Source organism: Petaurus breviceps, unplaced genomic scaffold, assembly GCF_028583685.1.
Source record: "Petaurus breviceps papuanus isolate PSGF00001 unplaced genomic scaffold, PetGlider_PUasm1.0 180, whole genome shotgun sequence".
Lineage (NCBI taxonomy): Eukaryota > Metazoa > Chordata > Mammalia > Diprotodontia > Petauridae > Petaurus > Petaurus breviceps.
In genome coordinates, this window is record NW_027185782.1 from 6,897,522 (window position 1) to 6,917,715 (window position 20,194).

The 20,194-nt window shown below is 41.3% G+C and overlaps 1 protein-coding gene across 3 annotated transcripts in view; it reads right to left on the reverse strand.

Annotated features, from left to right (window-relative positions):
- Positions 1–7,267: 7,267 nt before the first annotated feature.
- The window catches only part of LOC138160318 (cytochrome P450 4F11-like), a 91,383-nt gene continuing 78,456 nt past the window's right edge, over positions 7,268–20,194 (reverse strand). For all 3 annotated transcript variants that reach the window (XM_069086977.1, XM_069086979.1, XM_069086978.1), the window contains exons 3-13: positions 19,076–19,220; positions 16,111–16,164; positions 15,655–15,782; positions 14,701–14,822; positions 10,634–10,904; positions 9,536–9,602; positions 9,138–9,267; positions 8,519–8,652; positions 8,205–8,269; positions 7,852–7,934; positions 7,268–7,574 (exon numbers count right to left, since the gene is read on the reverse strand). In XM_069086977.1, the coding sequence (XP_068943078.1) occupies positions 7,331–7,574; positions 7,852–7,934; positions 8,205–8,269; positions 8,519–8,652; positions 9,138–9,267; positions 9,536–9,602; positions 10,634–10,904; positions 14,701–14,822; positions 15,655–15,782; positions 16,111–16,164; positions 19,076–19,220 (1,443 nt within the window). In that variant the 3' untranslated portion in view covers positions 7,268–7,330. The remainder of the gene's footprint in view (positions 7,575–7,851; positions 7,935–8,204; positions 8,270–8,518; positions 8,653–9,137; positions 9,268–9,535; positions 9,603–10,633; positions 10,905–14,700; positions 14,823–15,654; positions 15,783–16,110; positions 16,165–19,075; positions 19,221–20,194) is intronic.

Sequence of the window (20,194 nt, forward strand, 5' to 3'; positions counted from 1 at the left end):
AAGCTGAAGCCTGAACTGGGGGTAATCTACCCAGAGGCTCACAAACAGTGAAAACCTGGACTGAAGTTTGGACCCAAATCCCAAATGCCAAACCCAGTTCTCTACCAAGTTCCAGATAGTTTAGACGTCCTTCTGTGCTTCGTTCTATGTATTCTCGTCTCCTGGTTCTGTGTGTATTTTGAAATATTGCTGTGGTTAAGTCCATCAGCAGACTCTCTAGGATTCTAAGTGTCTCTAGAAGTAGCTCTGGGACTGGGCATATCAGGGCGATCTTGTGTGTTCTAACTGTATCCAGGAATGTGTCTGTGACTGGTTCTACATCAGTTAGGGAGTCTCAGCTTCTAGGTGTATCCAGGAGTATCTGTGGGTAGTTCTAGGTTTATCAAAGAAGTCTAGCTCTGCTGGGAAAAACAAAGGTTCTGCTTTACATGTATGAGACACAGTATTGAGAAAGGCTGTACAGAGTTTGATGAAGCACAACTACAAAACACTTTTCACACAAATAAATCAGATCTAACTAAGTGGAAAAACATCAATTGCTCTTGGCTAGGTCAAGCTAATATATAATAAAAATGACAATTTTACCTAAATTAAATTATATATTTAGTGCCATAACAATCAGTTTACCAAAAAACTACCTTATAGAGCTAGAAAAAATAGTAACAAAATTCATTTGGAAGAACAAAAAGTCCAGAATATCAAGGGAATTAATGAAAAGAAATGCTAGGGATGGTGGACTAGCTATACCAGATTTTAATCTCTACTATAAAACAGCAGTCCTCAAAACTATTTGGTACTGGCTGAGGAATAGAGTAGTGTATTAATGGAATAGATTGGGTACATGAAACTCAGCAGTTAATGACTATAGTAATCTACTGTTTGATAAACCCAAAGACCCCAGTTTTTGGGAGAAGAACTCACTATTCGACAAAAGCTGCTGGGAAAACTGGAATATAGTAAGGCAGAAATTGGTCATAGATCATTATCTAACACCATATACCAAAATCAAGTCAAAATGGGTGCATGATCTAGGTATAAAGGCTGATACTCTAAGCAATCTGGGAAAGAAAGGAATAGTTTACCTGTCAGATTTGTGGAGAGGGGAAGACTTTATGACCAAACAAGAATTAGAGGGCATTACAAAATACAATATGGGTAATTTTGATTACATTAAATCGAAAAGCTTCTGTACAAACAAAGCCAATGTAACCAGGATTAAGAGGGAAGTGGAAAATTGGGAAAGAATTTTTACAACCTATGTTACTGATACAGGACTCATTTCTAAAATATACAGAGAATTGAGTCAAATCTATAAGAATACATGTCAATCCCCAATTGATAAATGGTCAAAGGCTATGAACAGGCAGTTTACAGAGGAAGAAATTAAAGATATTTATAAGCATATGAAAAAATGCTCTAAATCACTATTGATTAAAGAAATGCAAATCAAAACAACTCTGATGTACCACATCTAACCAGTCAGATTGGCTAAGATGACAAAATAGGAAAATGACAAATGCTGGAGAGGATGTGGACAAATTGGAACACTAATGCATTGCTGGTGGAGTTGTGAACTGATCCAACCATTCTGGAAAGCAATCTGGAATTTTGCCCAAATGGCTATAAATAATTTCATACCCTTTGACCCAGCAATACAACTTCTAGGGTTGTATCCCAAAGAGATCATAGAAGTGTGAAAAAGACCCATATGTACAAAAATATTTATAGCAGCTTTTTTTTTTGTGGTAGCAAAGAACTGGAAATTAAAGGGATGTCCATTAATTGGGGAATGGCTGAACAAGTTGTGGTATATGCATGTTATGGAATACTATTGTACAATAAGAAACAAGGAGCAGATGGACTTCATATTTACCTGGAGAGGCTTATACGAACTGATGTTGAGTGAGAAAAGTAGAGCCAGGAGGAATTTGTACACAATTACAGACACAGTGTATGTGTGACGACCAACTTTGATGAACTGGACTCTTCTCAGCAATCCAGAGTCATAAGTCAATCCCAAAAGACTCATGATGGAGTGAGATGTTTACATTCAGAGAAAGAACTGAGATTGAACCCAGATGGAAGCAAACTACCTGCCCTTTTTCTTTTTCTTGTTTGATTTTGTTTCCTCTTTCCGATTCTTCATTCCATATGTTACAATCCTTCTTTATATCCTGACTAATGCCTAATGTGAAAGTATTTGCAGATACTATACTTGATTGTATGCCGCCATGGGGGGGGGGGAGGAGGAGGGAGAGAAAATTTGAAACTCAAGGAATTGTGGTAATGAATATTGTAAACTAAAAGTAAACAAATTAATAAAGAAAATGCACTTTGTCAAAAAAAAGAAACTTTTGCCTTCAGACCCCAAAATACATCATCCTGAATTGAAAAATGGATAGGTGTGAGTATGCGTGTCATGAAGCTCTCTGTGAGCTTTGGGCGGCTGTTGAGAATAGAAGACATACTGAGGAACTGAAAATGGACAGTTATTGCCCCCAGTTTCCAAACAAAAGAAAGAAGACAAATTCTTGAAACGTGACTTTTATGTACAGGAAAAATAGTAGACAAAGTCATTAAAGAGATAGTGTATGATGAATAGTTTTGCAATTCTGGACCTCAAGTCCCCTAAGCTCTGGGTTTACACAAACTAGGTTTAATCTTAATGGTAGCTCCAATATAGCTTTTTTTGTTTGTAATTATTAGGTCCACACTTGGAGTTTACTCTGGGAAATATCAGAATATAATTCATCTTTTATTCTCCACAAATACGAGTAAGCAGGATCCACAGCTACCAAACCCTCACATAAGCCACAGACTTTATTCTGCTCCACTGAAAATATAAAAAATGAAAATGACTCCTAAGATCCCATAAACCAGTACTGTGAAACTAAAATAGAAACAGGGGCTTACATAGGGAGCCCCTTGGGCCATGTATTGACTAGAAAAGCATACGTTGACATTATCTATGTTTCGTTGTAGTTCTATTTATTTTTAACATTTTTCCATTGCATTTTAATCAATTTCAGGCAGTACTCTAGAGTGCTGTGGGCTTCATATTGCCCAGAAGCCTCTTGTTTGTTACCTCTGGCATAAACAAAGATATCATGTAAAAGATTAACAACAATCCATAAAGAAACCATACAATCCTCTCTCCAGTGAATGGCTTATTCTCAATAGGTAATTTCTCTAAACTCAATGTTACCCCCTTTCCAAAAAGGCCCCATCAGAATCCTGTAGCCATAGTATAACCTTGTGGTTTGGAATCACCTCCAAAAGAAAATCAATTTAGGACCAAGAGACCACACTCTAACAATTCAGGAAGTCCCCCTTTCACCTCATAAAGAGCCAAATAGACATTCAGTTTGTGGCACATCTCTGAAGAACTTGGTCTCCCCTGAAAGTGATATGCACACATAGCATTCTAGACAAGTTATTCCCTTTCTAGTCAGAGTTATGCCATTTAAATAACTCACTCTTACAGTGTGTGCCAAGTCTAGGTCCTTTAATCTTCTATATCCTGGCTTTTATTCCCTTGCTTCTGTTCCTCTCAGCACCAGCCAACTAAAAGGCACAATACTCAGGAAATGCCCCTGTTTGCAATGGGAAGCCAAATACTCAAACTCAAAAATTTACTTTCAACGAAGCCCCAGAAGTGAGCACTGCCCAGGAAATTCCCTCTACCATGTTGAAGCTGTGGTCATGCATGTAATATTGTCTAGGATATAACTTATTAGGTTTGTGGGAGGGACTCTGCCAGGTTCTCCCTCCCCAAGACAGAAATTAAAAGTTGCTGGAGACAAGAAGTCTTGACATCACCCCTTACACTGCCCCTTCATTTCCATCATCACCACTATTATCACCTTTGCTTCCACCTATTCTGTTGTCAGAATCTCCTTGCAAATAAAGATAGATGAAAAAAGAGTTTGTTACTGTCTTATTTTAGACTGGAATAAGTGGGCAATTCCTTCTATTATCTGTCCCACATGAGTACATCTTGAAAATAGATTTCTTCAACCAAACTCATTATCCCAGGAGGTAACTAGGTACCAATAGGGCATATGTAAGTGGGCAGATCTGTTATTTCCTAATTATTGAGAGAAATAATTACTAATGAACAATGATTTGGGGAGACCCAGAGTTTCCTCTTTTTCGAGAGTCCTCATTTCAAAGCCCAATCTCTGAAGGTTGAACTAACTTTGTCCTTAGTTGTGGTCCACTCAAGCAACTTTGCATAGTGATAGACCCTCTGTCTAGATTGCCTAAGACTGGGTGTGGTCTTGTGAAGCGATAGTCTCCTTGTCCAAGGAAGACATGATGACACTCTCCCACTCCCTCAGTGGAGGAGTTTTTCTTCATAAAGTTCACCCTTCATTAACTGTTAGCCAATCAGAGTTGATTGCCACCCTCAGGAACTCCCACTCTTCCAAGGGCATATAAACTGTGAGCCCACCATCATCATGATTCATCTTTTGTCTGAGATGGCCAAATGACCATTCTTTTTTTTTTAAATAAAACACTAGCATTATTAATACAATTATTAATAACCCAGAAATTGTGTCTCTTGAACTTTCTTGAACATCATAGTATGCTAATTGTAGGGTGGCATACCCTTGAAGACAATACTGCAATACCAAAGAAAGAAGGTTTGGTTATTTGGTTATTAATAAGCTTTATCTGGGTTAATTGGATCAGTTGGGAGCATATACTTATGAGAGGCCAGTCATCCTCAGTGGCAGCAGGACAAAATAACATCAAGGATCCCTACACCAATTATGAGCCAGGACATATTCTTTTTAAAATGTGACAAAGCTGAACACAATATTCCCCAAACTGTTCTTCCAGGGTCATATGTGTTGCCTCAAAGCTATTCTCCTAATCCAGTATAAGGGACTTATGATCTCTGAATACCGCTGTCCTGTTACCTCTGGCACAAATGTGCCCATGAAAAACAAAAACGGCTCAGAAAACATTTTTATTGGAATAGATGTTCTTCACTATGGGACACTATCATTTCTCCTCATCCATTTGTGTATGCCACGTCATTACTTTTTCATGAACCTGGAGAATATATAAAGCTATGTTAGACATTCCTCAGTATCAGATATAATACAGGGAAATATAAACCCAGATACACAATTTAAACCACTCAGGTTAGCTTGTCCCTCCCATTGCTATTCTTCTCTCACACACAGAGATTTCACCAGGTTTCCTAGATCTCAAGCCAACACATTCAGCTCAATAATATTCCACTGAATTTAGAAAAAAAGCCCAGACTTCTAGACGTGGCTGAGCCATGATTGGCTCCTCAGATTATTGGCAGCAGCAGCTGTCTTCCTACTCAAAAGGTTTGACTCAGCAGGTCCAACAACCACCTCAGATGACTGCACTAATATCTGAACCAAACTTTCTGGGCTCACAGCACAATATCATTCTTTGCCATGAAGAACCATGGCACACTACAGGAGATTTGAGAGATTTGTGCAAGGACCCAAAATTACAGCAGTTACAATCTGTGGCTCATCTAGAGAAAATGCATGTCATGCCTTTGTGAACTGCTTATCCAAGCCACTCACTAGCTTGTAACTAGGACTGTGTCAATAACTTCTTAATTTATTCCCTACCTCCAAATCATCCTACAAAGATCCTGATGACAAATTCTTCCCTTGAAATGATTCTTTGACATTGTCCCAAGCTGGGAACGATAGTAAGTCTCCATTGACTAGAGGATCATTATTATAAATATCTGATATTTCTATCATTCACTTTACATAGCATATTGCTCACCATAGCCCTTCAGCCTCATTTAATAGGAAGCAGCTCTCTTCCTTGCCAAAATGCAAAACTGAACTCTGTAATATGTGTTTCCTAATCTGTCCCTCCTTCCAAATGTGCTCAGTCTTAAAACATCCAGGCTTGAAATCTCAAAGTCATCTTTGATTTCCCTTTCCATTCACCCACTGCCCACATCAAATTAGTTGCTAACCCCTCTAGATTCGATGTCTGGATCTTTCATATCTGACCCTATCTCTCCGCTCACAGTGGCAACATCCCAGTTAAAATCTGGTTGTATGTGACCTAGACTATGGGACTATTGCTATAGCCTCTTAACTGGTCTTAGTCCTTCAAGGCTTTGTCTCTAATTCTTACATCACATGCTAAGAAAATAATTTTACATATACACAGATCTAACCATAATACCCCATCACTCCAAACTTGTAAGTGACTCTTTATTGCTTAGAGAACAAAATAGAAACCCTTAGCCTGGAATTCAAGAGTCTCCATAGCTAATCTTCCATTTACTTTTCCAAGTAATTTTATGCTTCTCCCCCTTCACATACTCTATGTTGAGCCAAACTAGATTACTAGATCTTTTCCTGCATGTTCTGGGCTGGAATGATCTCATCTCTGACTTCCCATGCCTTCCATCCCCACCTGGTGAAACCCTTCCTTCAAGGCATAGCTATGTATCACTTCCTTCAAGAAGCTTTCCTTGTTCCTGCAGCTTGAGGTGACCCCCTGCACCCTCATCTTTCTGGTTCTTATTTGTTCTCTCCTATCAAATTCTGCTTGGTGTGTAATGATTTGTGTACATGTGCCATACCCAACTGCGCTCCACTAAACTCTAAGCCAGGGGTGGGGAACCTGGGACCTCAAGATCAAATGTGACTTTCTAGGTCCTTAGGTGTTGCCTTGTGACTCAGTCTATGTTTTATGGAACAAATCCTTTTATTAAGGGGATTTGTTCTGTGAAATTTGGATTCAATCAAAGGGCCAGACTCGAGTAGTGGGCCACATATGACTTTGAGGTCACAGGTTCCCCATCCCTGCTAAGTTCTTTGAGGCCTCTGTGCCTTTTTCAACATTTTATTGCCAGCAGCAAAGACAGTGTGCTTTTCACACCACTGTAAAAATAAACAACTTTGAAAGCTGTAAGAATCATGATCAATGCTGTGACAATTCATCCCTTATCCAAATATATCAGTGCATGGGACCAATGACTTTACCATGTTCTTGTGTAGTTTGTTATAGCTTGTTTCTCCTTTGGTATTGGTTGGGGACTTTTTACTACTAGGCTATCAGGCAGATGGGAGATCAGTCTAACAAGATGTTTCTAGACAATTGTGGTTCCCATTCCCCTTCTCCCCCACAGTCCTATGCTTCTAACATTTCTTCCTGGAACTGAGAAATAGGGATTCATATCTCCTCTCATCAGATTCTACCTCATTGCATAAAGGCACAAAGCAAAACCAATTTGCCAGTTAAATTACTTTTATTCAGAAGATTTACAACCACAAGGGTAACTGAATGACTGGCAATCTCTAGGCCTCTATTTCCCAGGCCTGAGGAAATTCCCATCCATCAATTGTTGGGTACTTTTGGGGAGGCATGTCTCAGGGAAGGTAGGATACTGTAGTGGCTCCACTCTAAGCCACAGCCCATCTTCTGCCCTGAGGACAATTTCTTGCTTCCTTCGGACTGGGTGATCGTCATGGAGGATTCGGAATCGCAGTAGGGTGAGGGCCAGCACAACCTTCATCTCATACATGGCAAAGTTCTGGCCAATGCAGTTCCTGTTCAAGGGCAAAGTCTGTTCATCCCCAGGCATTGACTCCAGCCTTACTCTGTCCTCCCAACACCACTCATATGTATATATACATGCACAATTGCATGGAAATGCACACATACACAATACACACACACACACACACAGAGGATGGGGCCTCTATATCTCCTAGGGCTAGGGTTGGTTACTCTTGAGGTTTGAGATGAGCACAATGACTCAGAAATGCGAGAACATTTCACAGGACTTCAGGAAGACAAATGGGAAAGCATGTGCCATGGCCTTACCTGGGTCCAGCTGAGAATGGCATAAATGCCAGGGGTGACATCTTCTGGACTTTGTCGAGATCAAATCGGTATGGGTCATAGACCTGAGGGACAGGGGCAGATGGTGGGGATTACCTAGGTCATACCAGGCAGGCATACTTCTGCCAGGGAGACAAGGAAACTATTTTTAAAGCAGCAGATCATCTCCTGTGAGAAGATCAGTGTTGTACTCTCTTGTCTTCCTGGCTCTGCTCCCTAGAGGCACATCTAAGCTTCTCCTACATTCATCCTAGGCAAGGGTTCAACCCTTTGCCATGAGTGTCCATGACTCCTAGTTCTGGCCAGATAACATGAAGGGGATTGGAGTAGGGTACCTCAGGGTTGGGCCACACAGTTGGATTGTGGTGGGTTCCAAAAATGCTGATTGTACAAGTGCACCCTGGTAAGAAGGAAAAGATAGAGAGCTCAATGTGGACTGCAAATTCCATACATACACTTGTCAATCTCCCTCAACCCACTCCTCCCCCACCAACTTTCTAAGTATTATTCTTTGGCTTACTTACTTAAGAAAACCTGAAACCTGCTCTCTACCTTCTCCCACACTGCCCCCCCCCCCCCCCCCCAGGTGCAGCCCCTGTCATACATTGCTTTCCCCTTCCTATGCCATGCACAACTGGGTAAAGCCTACCTTTGGGGATGATGCGCCCATCAGGTAGTTGGATGTCCTCAGTGCATTGACGAGCAAAGGCAGCAACTGGTGGGTGCAGTCTCAGGCTCTCCTTGAGACACATGGTCAGGAAGGGCATTTGGGACAGGTCATCCCTGCAGAGAGCAGAACTGTCATCCTGGGGGAGGAGAACTCAGACACCCAATCCCACACAGAGAGAAGGTAATATGACAGGACTATGTCATTTTGGTCTAGAGTCTTCAGAGTTGGGGTGTGGGGGCAGGAATGAAAGTTGGGAACCGTGACAGAGATGTGATTGAAGAAGAGAAAATAAGAAAGGCTAGGGTGTGGTATGGAGTCTTTGGCAAAGAAATCTCCCTACCTTCTAGCCCTAGGTTGTATCTGTGGAGAGTTATCCAGAAAACCATCAAAAGGTCAAGAAACCCTCCTGCCTGCTAGGGTACAGTTGTTTTGGCAGTCAAGGCCTGTCATCCACAGAGGCAGAGTTCTAGAGACATTATTGTGAGGCTTGGCAATGTTTCTTTTGGGGAGTGTCTTCAGCTGTGACCAGGATGGTCTAAGGGATGAACTCCTAATCCCCTCTCCTATAGGAATCCTCCCAGTCTCATTCCACACTGACCATTCAATCTCCTCTGGCTGACGACCCCTCAAGAGCTCCTGTATTTCCTGACGACAGCGGTCCTGGTATTCTTGATGCTTGGCCAGGTTGTAGAGGGCCCAGGAGAGGCCACTTGCTGTTGTGTCATGGCCTGGAAGGAAGGGGGAAGATCCAGAAAATTGGGGTGGTGGTGAGAAGGTATCTACGAGTGAACTGCAGAGTAAGAAAGAACATCATGATGTCACTGAAATCAGCACAGGCTCTGAGGGGACAGCTCCTTTAAGGCTAGTCCTGATAAAAGCAGGAATCACTGAGCCTGACAGCAGGAATAAGATAGGAAAGTATTTCTTAAGGGGAAATTCCCTTTAAATTCCCAACACCTTTAGCCTCAGCTCCTCCAACTCCACCTGCTCCCTTACCTGCAAACATGAAGGTGTCAGCCTCTGCCCTAATGTCCTCATCTGACAAAGTCTTCCCATCTTCATCCTGGAATAGTACATAACTTCAGGTTCTTGTCTTCCTTCCTTCCCATGAGCAGCTCTACCTGGGATCCCCTCCTCAGCATCCCACTAACCCAAGCCACTACTGGTAGTGTCAAGTGTCATACCTACTAGAATCCTTGAGACCTAGGCCAAATGCTTAGCATAATTCATATTCCCATAACCATTTAAAACACCTGAAACTGTCCTCTGGATTGCTACTGTACTTTTAGAAGCACACCATGGAAGTCACCTGATACATTCAACACCCTCAGAAACTACACTGAGGATTACCCAGCATCAGATACTACTGGAAGACACACCTAGAATAATAGGAACTTGGATTTAAAAAGGACTCTTTCCTAAACCATGAATCCCTTTGAAGCCAATGACCTGTTACTAGTTATGGTATACCCTGGGGTATGAGGATTCTTTGATTGGTATTCTACTCTCTAATAAGCCTTGTCCTTTCCTCCTTAATACTCTCTCTCATGCATACTGATACCTTAGTAATTCTAGATAGTTCAAGCATACCCTAAACTCTCCTTTGATATAGATAAAAGCAGTTTTAATGATACTTCAAGATAAATCTATAATGGAGAAAATTAGCCCTGATATACCTAGAAACACAGAAAAATTTGTGAATATGCCTGGAATTCTACTAACTACCCTGGTATAACTAGAAATAACCACTGAGGATAAATTAACTACTATGGTAGTTAATAGGATTCCAGGCATATTCCATCTTTGACATATCTAACTATACTTACAACCCAAATTACTCCTTTCATATGCCTAGAAAAGTCTAGGGGTAGCTATTTCATCCTGGGAAGGCAGTAAAGGGACGCTTTCCCATTAAATGCTGTTATATATAACTCAGTTCTGGGCATATTAGGGAACCATGAATTTACCTTTGTCAAGCAAGCCCTTTATCTTCTGCTGGTTATCCCAGTTATTCTCCCCCACCTCCCCATGGTCCCTTGGGGCTTCTGGAAGACTCCCTCCCTTCCCATTTCTTCCTGTAACTCTGATGTTCACCTTGACCAGTAGCAGAACATCTATGAAGTCCATAGTCTTTCCTTTGATCTTATTCCTAAGGAAGGCCTCAGCACCTTGTTCAGCAAGGACTTGGCGCCGGGTCTGGATGACGGCATCTGTGAAGCTATGTACCACATGGCAAGCCCTAGAGAACTGCTTTCCCTGGCTGGTGAGGTAGTATAGACGATCCCAGTATAGGAGTGGCTCCAGGTTGCGTTTTATCACAAGAGCACTTAATTCCAAGATGGCAGAGATGTAGGGACTTGGCTTCCTATGAAAAGCATGGGGGCCAGGGTCAGAGGTAAGGAGAAATGAGAACCCTGAGAGGACCCCAGCCACTCAGACTCCACTTGGCTCGGGCTAAGTTCTTTAATGTCGTTCCAAAGCAGCCCCCCTCCCAACTTGCTTGCCTTAGTCACAGACATGACCTCTCCCAAGTCTGTCACCCACACTTAAAACCTCTCTTGGCCACAAATCCCATCTCTTCTTCTTTTATAATATAGTGACCTTGCATAGCCCTCCCTCACTCAAATCAAAGTAGGCTCCAAGTCATGTCATCATTCCCTGATGTCATTGTCCTCTTCGAGAATAAAGGACAAACACAGTAATCACAGAATCTCAGAAAGAAAAATCTCAAAGGCCAGGAATTCCAATCTGGACCCGAACATAAATTCCCTCTATAGTATTCTTAATGGGCTCCAGCATCTATTTGAAGACCTCTAGTGATGGAAAACATGCCTCTTTTCTCTGCATCTTTCCCATGTCCCCCCACCCCAAGATGGCAGGCATACTGATTACCCCTTCCTCCAGTATGCCCTCTTTTATATTCCCCCCTATCTTTGCTCTTACCCCATTCCCTCTTACTTTTTTGTAGGGCAAGATGGATTTCTCTACCCCATTGCTTGTATATTTTATTTTCTGGTTGTATGTAACAATAATTTTTTAACATTTGTTTTTAAAACTTTGAGTTCCAGATTCTCTCCCTTCTTCCCTCCTCACCTATTTCAACTGTGAAGACAAGCAATTCAATATAGGTTATACATGTGCAGTTATGCAAAACATAGGAAAGTAGTCATGTTGTGAAAGACTAACTATATTTCCTTCCATCCTGTCCTGCCCCACATGTCTTCTATTTTCTCATTTGACCCTGTCCCTCTTCAAATGCGTTTACTTCCGACTACCCCCTCCCCCAATCTGTCCTCCTTTCTATCATGTCTCCCTCTTATCCCCCTCCTATCTACTTTCCTGTAGGGTAAACTACCCAATTGAGTGTGTATGTTATTTCCTCCTTAAGCCATATCCAATGAGAGTAAGTTTGACTCATTCATTGCCTTTTACATTCCTGCTCCTCCCCTCCATTAGTTTTCTCTTCCTCTTTTATGGGAGATAATTCACCCTATTATATCTCTCCCTTTCTCTTGGTTCCAATATATTCCTCTCTGATCTCTTACTTTTATGTTTTAGATATCATCCCTTTATATACAACTCACCCTATGCCTTCTGTCTATGCACACACACAGATATATGATTACACATACAACCACCTATAGCTACATATATATGTGTTTATATACACACACAAATGCATATATATGTATATATACACACACACACATTCACACACACACACACATATATGTATATGCATATTCCCTCCAACTATCCTAATACTGAGAAAAGTCTCATAAGTTACACATTTTGTATTTCCATGTGGGAATGTAAACAGTTCAGCTTTAACATGTTCCTTATGATTTACCTTTCTTGTTTATCTTTTCGTGTTTCTCTTGATTCTTGTATTTGAAAGTAAAAATTTGGAAGTGAAAAATGTTCAGTTCTGGTGTTTTCATCATGAATGCTTGAAAGTCCTCTATTTCATTGAATGTCCATATTTTCCTCTGAAGTATTGTACTTAGTTCTGCTGGGTATGTGTTTCTTGGTTTTAATCCTAAATCCTTTGCCCTCTGGAATATCATATTCCAAGCCCTTCAATCCCTTAAGGTGGAAGCTGCTTTTAATATTTTCTCCTTTACCTAGGAACTCTGAAATTTCGCTATTATATCCCTAGGAGTTTTCTTTTTGGGATCTTTTTCAAGAGGCAATCAGTGAATGCTTTCAATCTCTATTTTGCCCTTTGATTCTAGAATATGAGGGCAGTTTTCCTTGGTAATTTCTTGAAAGATGATGTCTAGGCTCTTTTACTGATCATGCTTTTCAGGTAGCCCAATAATTTTTAAATTATCTCTCCTGGATCTATTTTCCAGGTTAGTGGTTTTTCCAATGAGATATTTCACATTGTCTTCTTTTTTTTCCTTCTTTTTTGATCTGTTTTATAGTATCTTGATTTATTATGAAGTCATTAGCTTTCATTTGCTCCAATCTAATTTTGAAGGAATTATTTTCTTCAATGTGCTTTTGAAGTTTCTTTTCCATCTGACTAATTCTGCTTTTTAAGGCATTCTTCTCTTCATTGGCTTTTTGGATCTCTTTTGCCATTTGAGTTTGTCTATTTTCTAGGGTGTTCTTTTCTTCAGCATTTTTGGGGTCTCCTTTAGCAAGCTGTTGACTCATTTTTTCATGATTTTTTGTGCATCACTCTCACTTCTCTTTCCAAGTTTTCTCTTCTTCTCTTATTTGATTTTCAAAATCCTTCTTGAGCTCTGTTATGACCTTTGATCAGTTCATACTTTTCTTGGAGGCTTTTGATGCAGTAGGCTTGACTTTGTTGTCTTCTTCTGGTTCTATGTTTTGATCATCTTTTTTGCCAAAGAATGATTCTATAGTCTAATTTCTCTTCCCCGTTTGTTCATCTTGCCAGCCAATTACTTTGACTTTTGAGCTCTTCCCCACAGTAGAACTCTGCTTCCAGAGTGGAGAGTGCAGTGCCCCAAATTTCTGGGGTTTTGTGCAGTTGTTGTTAGAGCTTCTTCTAGGCCCCTCCTTCTGAATTGTGAGGAGGATGTCCTCTTCACAGTTGTCCAAGCTCTGCCTCACCAGTGCTCCTCCTAACTCCACGACTGCCACCCCAACTACGACCCAGATTCAAGCATGGAAAAGCAAAAGAATCCTGTCTCAGCCACAGCAAAGAGATTACTGCAATTTCCCTCTGGTCATTCACTTGGTTCCCCCTCTCCCCATGGTCCTGGAGCCCTGGAAGCAGCTTCTGTCAGTGCAACCATTGTCATTGCTGTTTCTGCTGCTGCTGCTGTTGCTGTAGTTGCCAACCCCTCTGCCATCCTCGGGGCAGGGGCTGGACTGCACTCTTCTCTCACCCAGGTCCAATAGTGTTTCCCCACTGACCTTTTACTTTCTCTTTGTCATTTATGGATTGAATAATCTGGAAACTGCTACAGCTGCCAGTGATTCAGATCCCTCAGGTCTGCTCTTGCCTGGTTTCTTCTGCTGGTCTGAGCTGACATGGCCCACATGGGGCTGCCCTTCACTCCCAGCATTAGATTTTTAAGTGTACTTGTTGTCTCTCCCTACACCATAATCTACTTGAGTATGGGGACTGTTTCATTGATATCTTTTTTTTCGCTTTTTTTTTTCTGAGGGCAGTTGGGGTTAAGTGACTTGCCCAAAATCACACGGCTAGTAAGTGTGTCAAATGTCTGAGGCTGGATTTGAACTCAGGTCCTCCTGACTCCAGGGCCGATGCTCTATTCACTGCGCCACCTAGCCACCCCTCATTGATATCTTTTATATAGTCACTGCTTAGCACAGCACTGGGTACCCAGTAAGAACATTAAAAAATGCATGAAGTTCCTGTTACACTGGAATGGCCATATTAGTAAATAGTTGATGATGAAATAGTCACTGATGCCTTACCAAGACTAGTCTGGGGAGATACTCAAGGTGGGATTTAGAATATTAAGGATCACACATACTTAGTCAGCTCTAGGGCCTCCAGTTTCTATGTAAGTTTTTGATCTACCCCTCTTCCTCCACCATCCTAGATCTCATCTCTAACAGTGAACATTCCCCTTCAAAAGTCTCCCTTCCCCTGCACACTGTAGCTATATTGCTTCGAGTTCCTGAGGCCTCAAAGTAAGATCTGAATTGGGACTCACTCTTGACATTGGCTGTCATGGCTGAACACACATTTCTGCACACTGTCCAGTGTCATGAGGCCGATGTGCTCAAACATGTTCAGGCGGATGCTGCCCCCAACACATAGACGCTGCCATTTCATCTGCCCAAGAAAGAAATCATAATTGTGAGTCTGCATTCCCCCCAGGAGTTGAACCTTTGTTCTGAACCCCTGCAAAATGCCAGAGAAAGCAAGAAAAGGACCTCTTTTGTCATGGGGAACCAAGTGGGGGCTACAGATCAGTCAGAGCTCTCCTTAGGGTTAGAGGGAGTCATTGACTAGGAGTCAGGAGAACTGAGATCCAATCTTAACTGTTAATGTGAGCCCTAAGATGTGTAACCTCAGCAAGTCATTTTATTTCTCTGGGCTCAACTGCTTTCCTCATCTGTAAAAAGTTAGATGATGATTGCTGAAAGGGCAAGTACTGGAGAAGGCTCACATGTGATGGTGACCATGGGTTCTGCTCCGACATGTCAACCCCTCAGGCTAAATTTAGGGAAAGAGGCTGATGGGGCAGCTGAGAGACACAACTAGGCATTTTTGTACTAGCAATACCAACCACAAATGATGGTTGAGACAAGGTAGACTGAATGCACCATCATTTGGGGCTCAGAGGAGACAACCATGTAAGACTAAAGTGCGATTTGTGAGGGAGGACACAGTCAGACCTTACCCAAGTTTACCTTTGTTGCCTTCCTCTTTATCTGATTATTCTTACTAACTATATCCTAAACTCTGTTTATTCTGCACTGAAGCATTGCAGCCACCTTTAGTTGTTTTTTCCCCTGGGGGAATAATTTGGTCACCTTACTGTAGTCATGGCCCACCATCACACCTGTTGCAATACAAGGTGGTCTAACAGGGAATTCACTCCATGTAGACTCTTGGTCTCTTGTGGTCAACTACCACCTACCCACAGATTTTCCATTCTTACGTGCATGATGTCTGTGGACTTGTTGAAGATCTTTATGTAGGGTTTGAGGATGTCAAAGTGAAAAGCTGGGGTCAGCAGGCGTCGGTGCTGGTACCATTTCTCTCCTTTGCTCAGAAGCAGTCCATCCCCTGGGAGGAAGATGGTCAGAGAAGCCCATGCCCAGACCACAATAATGCACTACTCAGAACCCTTACCCCACACACAGATCCCACAGCATTCCCCGTGACCTAGGCTCCATACCAATCCTTTACTTATCCCTATCCCTCAATCTCTCACCCACAAGCACTAGCCCTCAACCCACGCCAAATACTAACCCTCCCAGGATTCTATTCCCCCCTTGGTCCATCAATACTTAATCTTTTAGTTTAGTGAACTCCTTGGTCAAAAGCATCCCGAGCATTTTCTCCTCAGGTGTCTTCTAAATTCCTAGTGATTCTTCCACTGACTATCACTCACCGAACCAAGGCTTGCAGAATCCATAGAAAATCTTTTCCTTGTGTGCAATATGGGCTGTAAAGATATGTGTTATGTCAAGGGGTAGTTTAAAGATCATATAGTGGGGCAGCTAGGTGGCACAGTGAATAGAGCACCGGCTCTGGAGTCAGGAGGACCTGAGTTCAAATCCGGCCTCAGATACTTAACACAAAACCAGCAATGGGCCCTTCAGCAAGTCACTTAACCCCAATTGCCCCTCCAAAGAAGAAAAACAAACAAAGACCGTATTGTGAAGATAGGAGGAGGAATGTGCCACAAAATAGCCAAGAGGAGATTGAAGGGAGGGGAACTCAGTTTCACACTGGGAAATAGGGAACTGGAATTTCCTTTCCTTTGCCATTATCTATCACCAATACCAAACCATCCTCCTCCTACATTCAACACAGAAAGGATAGAGAACGCAAAAAAAGACAGCAGAGATCAGGGGAAAAGCAAATAAGGTTGGGTAGGGGGCAAGAGCAAGAGGTTTGGTGTGGGAGAATAACCAGGCCCAGAGAAGGCCCCAAACTTGGCCCAGAGAATTCTGAAAATGACCAAAGCATGACCCGGATCTGGCCTCTTATTCCTCAAATACCACCCTGACATGGGCCCAAACATGGCCTAAAAGATGATGGGGAAGGAAAGCTTACTTTTACAACACTGACCATTTTCCTGCCTTTCTTACTTAAGAGCTCCTGGTTATTCTTCCAGGAATGTTTGACTTCTCCACCATGCCTCAGATGCCCTCTCATGCTGGAACTCCCTCACCCCCTGTGACCTTCTCACATCTAATATCCCTCCACTTCTGTTCCCCCTTCTCCCATGACTGATTTCTGGGGTCTCCATTTTGAAGAAGGTCCCAGGCCTGCCGTCCTTCATTCCTCTCCTTGCTTGGCTTTTGAATCTCCTTTCATTCACCTTTCTCTCCCCTTTTCCTTCATTAAAATGTCAGCTCCTTGAAGGCAGAGACTATGGTTTGCTTAAGGTTTTTTTGGGTGGGGGGACAGGGTTGCTAGTATTTGTATTCACTCTTAGTACAGTGGCACCATTTAACTGTGGTGTTCTGTGATTCATCATTACATGGTACCAGCAGCAGAATACTGTTCTTTAAAAAAAATGAGTTCTAGTTTCAGGGAAAAGCCTGAGTTATTTGAAAGCACTATGCAGCTTGCCAAAAGACATGAAGATTTCTCTTTTACTTCGATTTTATTTTTTTTACTATATTGATTGTCCATCCATAGTGTGACCCCCATAGAAACAAAACTGAGCTTTGGTTTTGACTGTGTTTGGTGGTTTCTGCCCGATGGTGGTTTGGTGGTGTTCCTGCCCAATGCTAAGATTCTGCCAGCCCTAGGTCATCTTCCCTGGGGAGGGCGAACCAAAGATTAGGGAATGGGTGAAAGGGGAGGAACACTCAGAGGTTCCCCCTGCCCTCTTTGAAGCAGAGTGTATAAAACCCTCTTGTTGGCATTGAAAGGTCTTCAAAACCTGCCCCCTCCAGTACTTTTGCAGTTTCCTTTTACCTTACTCTTCTTCTTGTACCTGCAATTCATTGACAACATCCTCCTAGCTCTACTTTAGACAACTTCAGGTCTTTTCGTTGGCTGTCTCCTACCCCTAGAATACTGCTTTTCTTCATCTCCACCTTGTGACTTCAGTGAATTTCTTTAAGTCCCAGCGAAAATCTCACCTTCTCCAGGAAGCCTTTCCCAAGCCACTTTAATTCTAGTGCCTTCCCCAGCCCACTGGTTCCAATTTATTATAGATATAGAGACAGATAGAGATATAGCTATAGAGATGGTTATAGATAAATATAGATATAGTGTTGTACATAAATATAGAAACCAATGGAGACAGAAATAGAGATGTAGAGATGGATATAGATACAGTATAGAGAATCATACAGATATAAATATGGATACAAGTATAAGAGAGAGGTAGATACAGAGATAGATATAAATATAGATATGGTTCAACATATAGATATGGTTATAGATAGATATAGAGATGGATACAGATATTGATACAGAGAAGAATTATAGATATATATGAATATAGGTATTGATATATAGCTGTAGATACAGAGATGAATATAGATGTAGATATGGATAAAGGTATAATATAGATATGCATATATAAATATGTATAGATACAGAAATGGATATGGATATGGACTTGAATATACATATGAGTATATATGTAGATAAGGATATAGATATAGGTATGGACATGGATAGATAGAGATGTGGATATGGATATAGATAAATTTAGATATGGATGTGGATATAGATGCAGAGATGGATATACATATGATATGTATGATTGGACATGGATATAGATATGGATAGGGATATAGATAGATGTGGACATCGACATTGATATGGGATTAGTTGGAGTTATGGGCATAACTCTTAACTATAGACATAGATATATAATAGGAACTGTCTTCCATATTTCTTTGAATCCTCAATGCTTAGCACACTGCCTGGCATATTTGGTCCTTGATAAATGTTTATTACTAACTGATTCCTTACTTTCCTCTGCATTCTGGACGCTGGGCATTGGATGGAACTTCCTAAGACTGAATCCGTCATCACTGTTTTCTTTTCTCCTTTCTACTTCTCTTTCACTTCTAGCTTCTATCTTTCTCCTCTGTCCACTCCTTCCTTTTTGTTCCTCCTTTATTTCTCCTACCATTCACTTCCTATTCTTCCCCTTCCATTATATTTCCATTCCTCAACCCTTCCCTATTTGTTCTGTTTATATTTAGCAGCTTTTATTGCACCCTGTCCCAAGAAGAAAGTAAGTTCTTCATGGCAACAACTATTAATTTTTTCTGTATAAGTTGTTCTGTGATCACATGTCAGTGGGAGGGTTGATGAATAGCTGAGAGGTCAGGCAGTTATAGATGTTGCCATGGTAAGCATGACACTTGGGGTTTACATACCTGAAGTTGATGTGACAGGCTTAATGTAGTCTGGGTGACAGATGTAAACAGATGGGTGGATGAGTCCTCTCCATAATAGAAAGACCTCCCTGAAAGTGGCCACAAATTTAGTAATAGTCTTTATGCCTTCCTCAGTGGGTGTGATCTGTAAATAAGGAAACAGAAAAAGCCAACACATGAAGAAAATGCCAAACCTCTCGTGATGAGGAAAAAGCTGAAGATTCCCAAATGGTTACATTTGTATGGGCTTTCTGAGGGGCATCTCCTTCATGAAACAAGCATGGTAGAGTGTATGGCATCATAGAAACTGTCCAAAGCTCATACAGAGTCTCAGAATTGTAGGCACTCCAGAGGCCATCTGATCAAACACCCACCCAAATAAGAATCTATTGGACAACATCCTCAACAAGTAGCCCTTGTATTTGTTCTTGAAGACTTCCAGTGAAGGGGAAGCTTTTACTGTCTCACAAGTGTTCACTCCATTTATAAATGGCCATTATTGTTAGGAAACTTTTCCTGACTTCAAGCCTAAATAAGTCTTTCTATACTTTCTATCCATTACTCTGAGTTTTGCCCACTGTAGGCAAGTGGGACAATTCTAATTTCCTTTCCATGATTTTGTTCAATAACTGAAGACAGTTACCTCCTAGATTCAAAAATATCTTTGCATCCAGTTCTTCAGATAAACATATGATACTCAAGATATAGAAAGAACTGTCACAAATACGTAGGACCAAAATCCATTCCCCCAGTAAATAAGTGGTCAAAAGATACCAAAAGTTTTTTTTAGAAGAGATGATCAAAAAATCTATGAAAAATTCTCCAAAATCACCAATAAGAGAAACACAAGTTCAAAACTCCAGAGTTTCACTTATCAGCATGGAAAAGATGACAGCAAATGCATTCGATACTGTGGGAACACAGGACCAGTGATACACTGTTGGTAGAATTGTGAATTGATTCAATCATCCAAACAGTTTATAATTATCTAAGAAAAGTCATTATATCCTTAACTGGTACATTCTCTTTGACTTAGTTATCCTGCCAAAGACCCAGAAAGAGAGAGACAGAGAGAGAGAGAGAGAGAGAGAGAGAGAGAGAGAGAGAGAGAGAGAGAGA